General features: G+C 41.3%; 1 protein-coding gene across 11 annotated transcripts in view; it reads right to left on the reverse strand.

The window, feature by feature from the left end:
• Nucleotides 1–12,864, reverse strand: part of Mast2 (microtubule associated serine/threonine kinase 2) — a 170,523-nt gene that overhangs the window by 21,634 nt on the left and 136,025 nt on the right. For 8 of the 11 annotated variants that reach the window (XM_036177731.1, XM_036177732.1, XM_036177727.1 and 5 more), the window contains 3 exons: nucleotides 9,701–9,776; nucleotides 5,286–5,306; nucleotides 2,128–2,206 (listed from right to left, as the gene is read on the reverse strand). In XM_036177731.1, coding sequence (XP_036033624.1) covers nucleotides 2,128–2,206; nucleotides 5,286–5,306; nucleotides 9,701–9,776 — 176 coding nt within the window. The remainder of the gene's footprint in view (nucleotides 1–2,127; nucleotides 2,207–5,285; nucleotides 5,307–9,700; nucleotides 9,777–12,864) is intronic. The other 3 variants (XM_036177734.1, XM_036177733.1, XM_036177728.1) reach the window with 1 other exon arrangement.

The following is a 12,864-nucleotide window of genomic DNA, read 5'->3' on the forward strand; positions in this document are numbered from 1 at the left end:
GGGGGGGGGATGCCAAGGACACTACAAGTCAAGAAAACACAGCAGGAAAGAAAACTGCTTTTAGATCTGGACTTAAACATTAGGCTTGGTAGGAAAGGCAATCTCAAGTTCTCAACAGGTCTTAATACCTAAGAATTTCTGACAAGTATCCACCATTCACAGCAGACCATCTGAGGGAGCAAGCTAGTGCTATGGTGGGACTTCCACAGATGTAGGCACTCTGCAGCAAGTCACAAAATCCCAGGATTCCAGAGCTCTTCCTTTACTCGGCAAGACTGATCCAGAGAGCAGGGAAGTCAGACATCACTGGCCAATTTTCACATATCAATCAATCAAGGGCTTAGGTTCAACTACCTAAATCTATTTAGTGTTCAAGCTTCAGTACCAACTGAGGGAACTATAGTTGTAGGGTCATCAAGTGAGAAATGAGCTCTGACTGGGCCAATAGTACAAGCCTCTGTCATGAAATATTATAATTCATGAAACTTCAAAAAATTCTTATTTTTGTGTGCCTGAGTGTATATATATATATATATATATATGCGCACCACTTATATGCATGAGCTCAGAGAGGTCAGAAGAGGGTGTTGGATCCACTGGAAACTGGAATTATAGGTAGTTGTAAATTGCCATGTTGGTTCTCAAAGCTGAACCCAGATCCTGTGCAACAGCAGTAAGTGCTCTTAATGACTGGGAAATCTCTCTAGCCCCTAATGCATGGAGTTGTAAAAAGAATACCCACTCAACTGCAACTAGTAAGAATCTAGTAAGCAATCTAAGTTATAGCCTACAAAACGGGTATTTTAAAGTATTTCAATAGCTGGATGTGGTGGGACATGTTTGTAATTGCAGCACTTCAGGAGGCTGAAAACTTTTGAGACCAGCCTAGAGTACATGGTGAGATTGAGATGCTGTCTCAAAGTGTGTGTGTGTGTGTGTGTGTGTGTGTGTGTGTGTGTGTGTGTGTGTGTGTGTAAGGTGAGGGGGAGTAGGTATCCCAATAAACTGGAGTAATAGGTTGGTCTATTAAAGTTGAATGAATAGAAACTTATGTGCTATATATATACACACAGAAAGACACATTAATATGACTATCCCTTAGGGTTTACAAAATACCATTTGTTTGAGTAAAAGATTATGGGTAAGGGAGTATTTATTAGAGGGGGGAAAATCTTTTTCTTTTGTTTTTGTTTTTTGAGACAGGGTTTCTCTGAGCAGCCCTAGCTGTCCTCTGTAGGACACTTTGTAGACCAGGCTGGCCTCAAACTCATACTGATCCACCTTGCCTCTGCCTCCCTGAGTGCCCAGATTAAAGGTATGTGCCTCCAACACCTGGCTCAGGGGAAAAAAATCTTAAACTTAACTGCCAAAGACCAATAAAACCTCTGGATTAATAGTGACTTATAGGCCAATGGAAGAACTAAATACTTTTTCTTGCTTGTGATTCATGACTATAGATAAATCAAACAGAGAGGACCTAAAGACTGATAGAAGAAACAGGGCTGGGGTCACCAAGTTCATACTCTGCAAATCCTAAAATACTACTTGGTCCTTTGCTGACAAAATTTGTCAGCTTTATCATCTAATTTTGATGAAAAGTTGTTGCAAGAAGAGGATGCATTTTAGGATAAATTGTACATACAATAAGCATATTGGCAGGAGCTATTATCTAAAAACAGAAACTCTCTCTAAAACAAACATTTAGAGACAGGTCCAGCTTTTTGTTGACATAACAAACTGAGATAGAAAATAACCTTCTTGAAAAGTTTTATCAATGATGAAAGCTACCAAGCCTTTGGGAAATGGGAGGAACAGTAAGACTCTTGATTGCAATCCTAGAAATAAGGTGGGAAAAGGCAGGGAACCATGAGTAGTTGCTCTTTTCTGAGTTCACTAGGAGGAACTGGGGGATAGAACTGGCTAATCCTTCCAAAGGCCTTATAAATATAATTATGACTGTGAAAGTTTCCAAGGCTCTTCCCCTCAAAAAAATCCTCTTATCCTCAATAAATCTTGCTGAGTTTGGAAGGAAAGGTGAGCATGACTTTGCAGGACTTAGGTGGAGAACAATTATCTGTAAGGAAATACTTCCAGAGTAAAGGTATGCTTACAGCTCTAGCTACTTACCGAGACAGTGGAGCTAGGAGTATTGGTTCCATATCCTGAAGAAGGCAAAGAGGCCAAAGACCAGCGCCGTCCATCAGTCCTACATTAAAAAAAGGAATATTATGAAGTTCCTATAGATTCCCACTCTGAGCATCAGGGCCTACCTGCTTGTGTTCATCAACATTTTTAGGCAGTTAATTCACTGTCTCACAACACAAGACATATTGTCTGTCTGGCATGAGTTTTCATACCTCTCTATTGTATGGGATGTGCTGTTTGACTTTTATTTAAGAGACTCCAAAACTACAGAGTCTATGACTCTGAATGAGAGTATCGGTTATGGGTAAGTCAGATGGATCAGTAGGCGTTTGCCACCAAGCCTGACAACTTAAGTTTGAACCCAGTACCCATATACTGGAAGAAGATTCTATGAGTTGCCTTCTGACCGCCACAATTGTATTGGCACATACACACACAACCAATTTAAAGCTTTTAAAAAATTATATTTTAGTTTATGTTGTATGCATGAATGTCCATATGTGTGTGGGCACCTATGTGACATAGCATGTATGTGGAGGTAAGAGAGAAATGTGCAGGAATAGGCTCTCTCTTTCTACCATGTAGGGCTCAGGTATCAAACTCAGGTCATCAGGCTTGGCAATAAGCACCTACACTTGCTGAGCCATCTTGATGGCCCATAAAAAGCCTTTTTCTTTTTGTTTTGTTTTTGAAAGCCAGGCATGGTGGTGTACACTTTTAATGCCAGCACCTGGCAGAAGCAGGAAGATCTCTGTAAGCTGAAGAGCAGCCTGGTCTACACAGCAAGTTGCAGGCCAGCCTGGACTATAAAATAAGATCCTGTCTCAACAACAAAAAAATTTTTTAAAAAAGGAAGGCATATTACATGGTGATGACTCATCTGGTAAAAGACACTTGCCACTAAGCTTGAGTACCTGAGTTTGATTCGAGGGATCCATGATAAGAAGAAAAGTAAGGCCCATGTACAGTTTTCTTACCTCCATTTCTCTACTGTGCGCGTGCGTACGTGTGTACACACACACACACACACATACACACAAATAATTGTAAACAAAATTTAAAAAGATTACTTTATGTAACATTGCATCATCCAGACAAATAATTACACATCCATGTTATAAAAGCACAGCATAGAACTGTGGTTTCTTGTGTTGATAGCTTTAGGGGCATCCTTGTAACAACAGTGGCAAGCCTCCTCTAAAGTCATAAACAGCTAACAGTTGCTTCCCTATTCTTTCACAAGGTTATTGCTGCTCTTTAACAAATATTCTTGAAGCCAGCTTATGAGTCCTAGTGGATCCTAGGTAGCCTGTAACTATTTACTATTATTGGTGGATATTCACTTCAGTCTCAAATAGTGCCCACTTCTTTCTGTCAACCCATTGGCCTAGGGAAGACCAAATATCCTTTCCAGGGGGTGCACATATGGAAATCAAAAGATGACTTGTGGGAGTTAGTTCTCTCCTACCATGTGGGTTCTGAAGATTGAATTCACATTGTCAGGTTTGACAGCAAGTACCATAACTTGCTGAGCCATCTTGCCAGTCCTGAAATACTCTTTCTTTGGAGCTTGGTGACATATCCTTTTCAAGTTGAAACTAAATGAAAACATCTTTGCTACTTATTCAAAGAGTATTTAAATTTTTTAAATGTATTTTTATGTGGATAGGTGTTTTGCCTGCATGCATGTCTTTGCACCATATCGTATCTGTGCAGTGCCCACGAAGGCTAGAAGAGGGCTTCAGCTCACCTGGGCCTGGAATTACTGAGGTTGAGAGAAGCCATGTGGATGTTTCTAGATCTTGGAGAAGTGCTATTAACCACTAAATCATCTCTCCAGCCCCGACTCACAGAATTTTAAAACACCAACAAGTTAAGCTCCAATTACAATTTTCATAGACTTGTCTATTTTTGTTCAAGGTCTCTGTTATAGCAGAGCATAGATTAAAAAAAAAAAAGGAAAACTAGCAGAAATCTTGGCAGAGCTTTTCTTTTTCAAGTCTTCCTCCTCATCCTCATCAATATCATTTAGCTTTTCTACCATGATTTGCAAAGGGAAAAGTTGAAGGTTCCATGCCACATGCACAGGATTCAAATTTCATGCTACTCAGACAGCTCATGTACATTAGAACTCTGCTGGAAATCAGTCTCTGAGGCAAAACACCAGAAAGATGCTAAAACATGATGTCCTTTCTTGCTTCTTTGATGGGTCCTGGGTGGGCTATAAGAAAGCCACTCAAAGTTCAGGAAAAAAAGAGTTTAGCAAAGATTAGTCAAGTATAACTCAAGGATAAATTTCCTATGACCGTGTCAAATTTGGTTTTTCACAGGTGATTTTCTTTTCTTTTTTTTTTTTTTTTTTTCCCCCCCCGAGACAGGATTTCTCTGTATAGCTTTGCGCCTTTCCTGGAATTTACTCTGTAGCCCAGGCTGGCCTTGAACTCAGAGATCCACCTGGCTCTGCCTCCCAGGTGCTGGGAATTAAAGGCATGCACCACCATTGCCCAGCCTCACAGGTGATTTTTTCAATCCTTTAGATTAGCAGTTCTCAACCTGTGGGTTGCAACCCCTTTGGAAGTCAAAATACCCTTTCAGAGGGGTCACCTAAGACCACTGGAAAACACATCTATTTACATTATGCTTCATAATAGTTGCAAAATTACAGTTATGAAGTAGCAATGAAAATAATTTTATGGTTAGGGGGTCACCACAGCATGAGGAACCGTATTAAAGGGTCGCAGCATCAGGGAGGTTGAGGACCACTGCTCTAGAGAAAAAGGAAACCACTCTACTTCTCTGTATATACTGAAGAGCAAGGACCAAAGTCAGTATGAAATGTGACCACTGGATGTCTGTTTCCTCTGTTGATCTCACTGGGAGACTGAGGAAATATCTGAGAATGAGGGTGACTTGTCCCTAGGCTTGGAAATTAGTCAGCAATTTTTACCCACAACCTTGAGTTTTCAGAGTCTGATTTCCAACAGGTAGTATTGAAATCCCAGATGGCCTCTTCACTAGAAAGGCTTACTGTTCACAACCACATTCAGAAAAGGAATCATCACACACAAAAACACAAGCTACACTGTCTGGCCATGCACAGCAGTAGCCCAGCCCAGCCCCCTCATCACACCGGTTATTACCTGTCTGCTCTGTGACCATGGCTGTAGTGAAAAGATGTACATATGAGAGTCAAAAGGAACCAGTTTAAGCAATTCAATCTCCAGTATTTTGCATAGTTTGGCAGAGGTAAACCTTTTGTTCAAGAATGTGTAGCAGCTTGAAGTAGAATTGTATGACAGATGGTCTATAAATCCTGTAAAAGGATTGCCTGGGATTCACATTCCATGACTACAACTCAAATGTCATACTCCCTAGCCCAGACATGTTTGGGTCACACTGGTTAATACCAGGCTTCAAAGCCCCTTGGCTGTTCCTATTTCAAGTCTAAATGAAACAGTTACAAGGGCATCAACAGTACCTGCCATTCCCTCTACTCAGAATGGTCTCTATGTCTTTGTCCTTGTACCCTAATCAGTAGCTACTACTTCTTATCCTTCAGAGGGGCCTTATGTATCCACCCAGAAGGGACCCTGTTTCCTTTCTTTTCTTTCATGCAGCATTACGTTCCTTCAATTTAAGGTATTTATTAGTTTATAATTTTGTCTTCCCTGCCCTTTTTTCAGAGTTGAGGATGAACCCAGGGCATTCACTGAGCTAAACCTCCAGCCCCTAGTTTATAACTATACATTCTTTTGCTTCTTCATTTACTGTCTTGCACCACACATCTGACCAATAAGCACTAAGGGCTTGTTATTATTTACCAGGAGGCAGATTGCAATAATTTAAGGGATCTCTAATTAAAAGATGATTTGATTCCAGTTAAGGCAAGATAGAAAACATGCAAGCAAGAAAATATCACACACTGGAAAGTACTAAAGATGAAACAGAATGATTAATAAAAGACTACGTGGTTAGAAAAGGTCTCTTGCCCGGCAGTGGTGGTGCACGCCTTTAATCCCAGCACTAGAGAGGCAGAGGCAAGTAGATCTCTGTGAGTTTGAAGCTAGCCTGGTCTACAGAGCTAATTCCAGGACAGCTAGGACCACACAGAGAAACCCTGTCTCGGGAAAAAGAAGAGAAAGAAAATGTCTCTGTAAGGAGCTAACATTTAAGATATGAATGATAAGAATGAGTCAACTACATTAAGGTGTAGGGGGACAATTTCCTTATACCAGGACAAGTACACAGACTATCTATTAAGATTGAAGTTTCCAGAAAGCTGAGTGTATGTTCAGTGAGTTACCATGGAATAACTAAGCACCCAAAGAGCCTGGCTCAAAATTAGTTCTCAGTAAATACTTACTGCATGAATAGAAAACAATCCAATGCCATACTGATCTGGTACTAAGTTCACATATAACCCACTCTTACCAGTTCAGCACATTCTTATAAGATGAGCCCATCTGAATCCTTGATTAACCAGATGGAAGTTATACGAGACACCTGAGTTCACATAACAAACCCACATGAGATTTCTTCAGAGGAGGCAACTGAGCAAGGAGAGAAGCACTGAAGCTAGCCTTCAGGCCCTCCTCACCTATCCGTTCAGCCATACAGTATTCTAGGAGAATCAGCATGGATTTCTTCTCAGCTGAAATGTGAATAGTAAGTACTAGTTCCATTAATCTCTTCTGTTTCTGCTTTATTTTATTCTTATTTATTTATTTATTTATTTATTTATTTATTTTTATTTACTTATTTTTTTTTTTTTGGTTTTTCAAGACAGGGTTTCTCTGTGTAGCTTTGTGCCTTTCCTGGAACTTGCCTTGTAGCCCAGGCTGGGCTCAAACTCACAGGGATCTGCCTGGCTCTGTCTCTTGAGTGCTGGGATTGAAGGTACGTGCCACCACCTCCTGTTATTTTTGTTTTTAAAGATTTATTTATTTATTATGTATACAGTGTTCTGTTTGCATGTATCCCTGCAGGCCAGAAAATGGTGCCAGATCTCATTACAGATGGTTGTGAGCCACCATGTGGGTGCTGAGAATTGAACCTGGGTCCTCTGGAAGAGCAGCCTGGGTTCTTAACCTCTGAACCATCTCTCTAGCCCTCAGCTTTAATTTTAATGGTTTATTTATTTTTATTTTATATGCATTGCTGTTTTGCCTGCATGTCTGTATGATGGTGTCAGATCCCCTGGAACTGAAACTACAGACAGTTGTGAGCTGACATCCAGGTGCTGGGATCTCATGTAGCCCAAGCTGTCTTCAATTCAATATGTGGCTGAGGATGATCTTCAAGTTTCATTGCTCTTGCTTCTACCTCCTGAGTGCTGAGATTACAGGTGTGAGTCATTATACCTCATTTATGTGGTGTTTTGTGCACATTAAACAAGTCTTCTACCAAGTGAGCTACAGCACCAACCCTCACTACACCTTTTAAGAAAGTAGTCCCGGGCTGGAGAGATGACTCAGAGGAGCACTGACTGTTCTTCCAAAGTACTACGGTTCAATTTCCAGCACCCACATGGCAGCTACTAACTGCCTCTAGCTCCAAGATCTAGCACCCGCACACAGACATACATGCAGGAAAAATGCCAATGCAATAAAATTAAAGTAAATTATTAAAACAAAACAAAACAAAACAAAAGAAGCCTGGGCAGTGGTAGCACACACCTTTAATTCCCAGCTCTCAGAAGGCAGAGGCAGGCGGATCTCTGTGAGTTCGAGGCCAGCCTGGGCTACAGAGTCAGTTCCAGGAAAGGCTCTAAAGCTACACAGAGAAACCCTGTCTCAAAAAAAATCAAAAACAGAAAAAAAGAAAAAAAAGGAAATAAAAAAGAAAGAAAGTAGTCCCCCCAACACCACCCCCAAGACAAGGTTTTACTATGTAGCCCTGGCTGTCCTGGAACTCAATCTGTAGACCAGGCTGGCCTCGAATTCAGAGAGTCTCTTGGTTCTGTCTCCTGAGTGCTGGATTAAAGGCATGTACCAATGCCTCCTGGCTGATGTGTGTGCTTTCCAAATGGCAGAGTCTTCCTTCAAATCAGTGCTCTTGAGCTACCTTGAACTACCAGCCATCAAAACTCCTTCCTTTTGGTCATCTTCCCAGATTATAATTACCTTGTTCAAGTTTGACTTTTGAAGTGATTGTGTATTTGCAGCTGAACAGAAAAACAGTAGATTCATTTTTTTATAATCTTCAACACAAAACACTGGTGCCCTAAGAATATTTTCCATATTACTATACCTTAATTGAGAGTTATTATCTATTCTATAATAATATCTATAAGAAAGTGGGCTCTGTACTGAATGCTTAAGGGAAGTTCCTTGTCTGTGAATCCTGCATTTTGGGTGTTAACAGCTTAGAGGCAAGATTGTACAACATCGGAAGCAAACTTCTGCCCTCCGGGGTTCTCAAATTGTGCTGTAAGCCTGTATTTAAGACCTCCTCCCTCCTTCAATAAACGGCATTCCGCATTCAAAAAAAAAAAAAAAAGACAAAATAAGGTGGAAAGTAAAAGAGGAATAGATTCAGTGTTGACCTCTGGCTTTCATATACGCACACGTTAAGTATGGTACTTATACAAATGGAATTTTGTTCATCTCTCAAGACAAATAAAATTATTTGGAACATTCCCAAAAAACAAAAACAAAAAACAACCCCCCCCCCCCAAAAAAAAAGAAAATGGGCTCTGGTCTCAGGAAGGATCTAAAATAACACTCTTACCTTGTATCCCATCTAGTTCTAAGAAGATAAAAGAACCTAATATACCTTTCTTCTCAGCTTCTGGTTTTTTTTTTGTTGTTGTTTTTTGTTTGTTTTTGTTTTTCAAGACAGGATTTCTCTGTGTAGCTTTGTGCCTTTCCTGGAACTCACTTTGGAGACCAGGCTGGCCTCGAACTCACAGAGATCCACCTGCCTCTGCCTCCCAAGTGCTGGGATTAAAGGTGTGAGCCACCACTGCCCAGCTCTTGTTGGGTTTTTTATTCTTGTTGTTTTGTTTTTTTAAAAAGTAGGGTCTCACTACGTATCCATGGCTGGCCTAGAACTTACTACGCAAACCATACAGGCTGCCTTATTCACAAGATCTCCCAAATGCAAGGGTTACAAATCTCAGCTTTGATCTGGGAGCCCAAGTGTGGGTACAGAAAGAGTATAGATTCACTTATCACCTGAGTTTGGGAGGGTTTGGTACATTCAATTTCTTCCTGTTTGCAGGTGATAGTGTTGTCTTTGGCCTCTCCTAGCAACTCTTGACAGCTCCACCCATGGCCAGAACACATTAAGTGGCCTCTGAAGAAGTCTATGCTGACAGAGTCTCTGCAGACCTCTCTACACATAGGGGGTCTATTTGCTTGTTGTTTGGTTTTAAGGTGTTGTTAGAGTTGGTCTTTAGTTCTAAATGGGAAATCCCATCAGTTGAGAGGCAAGCAGTTCTCTGAGTTCAAGGCCAGCCTGGTCTATAGATCGAGTTCCAGGACATACAGGGCTACACAAAGGAAAAAAAAAAGGCACATATATACCAGTCAGAGGAGGTTCTCAAGCAACTTACCTACGGGCAGGAACAAAGGAAAAGTGAGCAGGAGCATTTGGAGAGAAATTCCGGGGGCTGTCCAAGGGACTGTTACCTGTGGTGGAGAAAGGAAAAGAAACCTCTGTGAGGTTTGCTTTGAGAGTGAGAGGTGAGGGTGGGGGTGGAACTGGTAGAACTTTCAGATTTAAAAAAAAAACAAAAAACAAAAAACAAAACCTTCCTCTAGTATTAAGTTAGTGTATCTGATTATTTTGTCATCATTAGTTTATGAGTCTTTTTTTTTTTTTTTTTTTTTTTTCAAGACAGAGTGTCTCTGTGTAGTTTTAGTGCCTGTCCTGGATCGTGCTCTGTAGACCAGGCTGGCCTCAACTCAGAGTTCCACCTGGCTCTGCCTACCGAGTGCTGGGATTAAAGGCGTGCGCCATCACTGCTGGCTCAGTTTATGACTCTTTATAAAAGCTTGAATGTAGTCCGAAGTTTCTCCAGTACCACCCAGCGCAATGGTCCCACTTATAAAATAATCATTCAGAGGCTCAATATTAATTACAAATTGCATGGCCTATGGCAAGCTTCTTGCTAGCTAGCTCTTCTAACTTAAATTAACCCATTTCTATTAATCTATGTTTTGCCATGTGTTCCGTAGCTTACGGGTCTGCTGGCATGCTGTTCCTTGTGTGGCAGGCTAGCGTCTCCTTCACTCTGCCTTTCTTCTTCCCATATATCTGCCTGGATTTCCTGCCTGCCCCTAAGCTGCCTTGCCATAGGCCAATGCAGCTTTATTAACCAATCACAGCAACACATATTCACAGCATACAGAAAGATATCCCCCAGTACTTGACAGGCCAGAGATTTTTCTCTCTTGCTCTCAAGGTGCCTGTGACAACACGTATCTCCCCAACATCCATTCTAGATGTAACAGCAATTTATATGCTGCCTACCCTTTCCAAGAAGAGGTCAATTTACAATATTTCACAGGCTTAAAGATTTTCCTAAAGTCAACAGGATGCCTAATCTAAATGTTACTTGCACATGTATCTTCAAACACTGCATCCAAGGGGCTAAACAGAAATGTGCATACTTTAAGGGTAAACAGAAGTTCTCTGGCAGGAATTCAGGATAGAAGCATGCCATAAAATGTCTTGGAAATCTAAACTCTGAGGTCTGAAAAGCATGATCAACCTTCTTAATTAGTTTTCACATATCCCTGTTAACTTTGTAACTAAAAAACTCAGAACTTCTGAACGAAATGATGTGCTTTCATTTATGCTAGTTACTGGCATTTTGAGACAGAAGCCCAGGTTGTCTTTGAATTCTCAGTCCTTTTGCCTCAGCCTGGGTTTCACTTACAACCTGACATTTTGATTTTTGAAACCATCTTACTAAGCTGCCTAAAGTGGCCTAAAACTCTTGAGCTTCAATGATCCTCCTGCATCAAACTTCCAAGTAGTTATGACTATGGGCTGCTACCTAGTCAGGTAAGACATGCAAATTTTAAATAAATCATGTATGATGTCAGAGGATCCCAAGGCATAAAAAGATTCTAATGTAGGAGTGGTTGTCTGTTCCTTACCCGGAAGTACAGTGAGGCAGCAGGTAACTGCTAGGTAGCTGCCCCCTCTTGCCCCCCAGGGTGTAGGACCTTTAAGACCTGGGATGATGTACGTGCTCGCTCTCTTCATTACCTTGTGGTCTTGGATGCTGGTGCAGATCAGGGCAGAGATCTCCAGAGAGCAGCACTGGACCATGCTTCAATCCCTATTTTTTTGTATTGTGAGTTTCCTGTATCATGAGTTAATCCCCCAATAAATTCATATTTAAGATATTTTTGTGGACTGGTAGTGATTTAATCACACTATCTGGCACCCACATAGGGTGAACTCCAAATGCCTGGGTGGCCTTCACAGCTGCTGTGACATGCTTTCCACATTTCCCTGTCTCTTTTAAAATTCCCACCCCTCCTGGGGACCCAGAGCTTACCTGTTTGGCCCACAATCGTGCAGGTACTACTCATTCCCTCTTTCATTCCTTCCCAGCCCTGGGCATCAGTTCCCTATTTGAGCTACAGCTTACAGCCCCCCTCTCCCCTGCCAGGTTCCCCATAGCCACTGAGTACACCTAGTGATAGTGTGGGAAGAGGTGTGCTGCCCCCAGGCTGCCCACCCACGCCATCCTGGGGCCACCAGAATGTACAGCCCCTGGCCCGCTGGCCTGTGCCACTCTAGGCCCACTGGCCTGCTGGGGCTACATGATCTTCCCTGGGTCATACATACGAGCTGTGGCCATCCATTCCCTGAGTGAGCAGCTGAGTCTAGCCCAACACTGCTTTCTCCCATCCCACAGGCATGAAGCCTGTTGTGGCACATGCCACTAGGATTTGCTTGCTAGCTTCTTTAAGCCCAAACAGGTCAAAGTCACCCGCAGGAACTGCTCCAATGCTACACTTGCAACACCTGCTGGGTGAACAGCACTTCTACATCCAAAGAACCATCACAAGAACCGAAACACCAGCAATCAAGGATTTCATCCAAGGTAAAAGTATTTGATAATTTTACACCTTAAAACTAAATAAAAAAAAAAACCTGATAAAATCTTCTTTACAAATTTTGAATATTTCTCAAAACATGGCAGAAAATATTACATCCCAAGATTTTAAAAACTTTTGCTTGTATGATGAAGGAAATTTTACAGGACATATATGACTTTCGTCTTATTCATATTTATAGCATTTAGTACAATAACTCACAAAGCATTGAATAACTGGTTTAATAATAATAATAACAAAGATGAATCATTACTGAGACTGACACAGGCTTTACAAGGTATCAATGAAGACTTAAATAAAAAGATTCTTTCTCTGGAATCTGCTAACCAGGCTTTATAAGGTAGTAATACAGACTTAAAAAAATCCTTTGTTTGGAATCTGCTATCTTACTATAAGAACTTCAGTCCAAATGCCGGGCGGTGGTGGTGCATGGCTTTAACCCCAGCACTCAGGAGGCAAAGCCAGGCGGATCTATGTGAGTTCAAGGCCAGCCTGGTCTACAGAGTGAGATACAGGACTGGCACCAAAACTACAGAGAAACTCTGTCTCGAAAAATCACCCCCAAAACTTCAGTCCATTAATAATAAATGTACAACCAGATTTGATTCTCTTGATAATAAATATGAATACTTAATGGGAA

The sequence above is a fragment of the Onychomys torridus genome, chromosome 2 (genome assembly GCF_903995425.1).
Source record: "Onychomys torridus chromosome 2, mOncTor1.1, whole genome shotgun sequence".
Taxonomy (NCBI): Eukaryota; Metazoa; Chordata; class Mammalia; order Rodentia; family Cricetidae; genus Onychomys; species Onychomys torridus.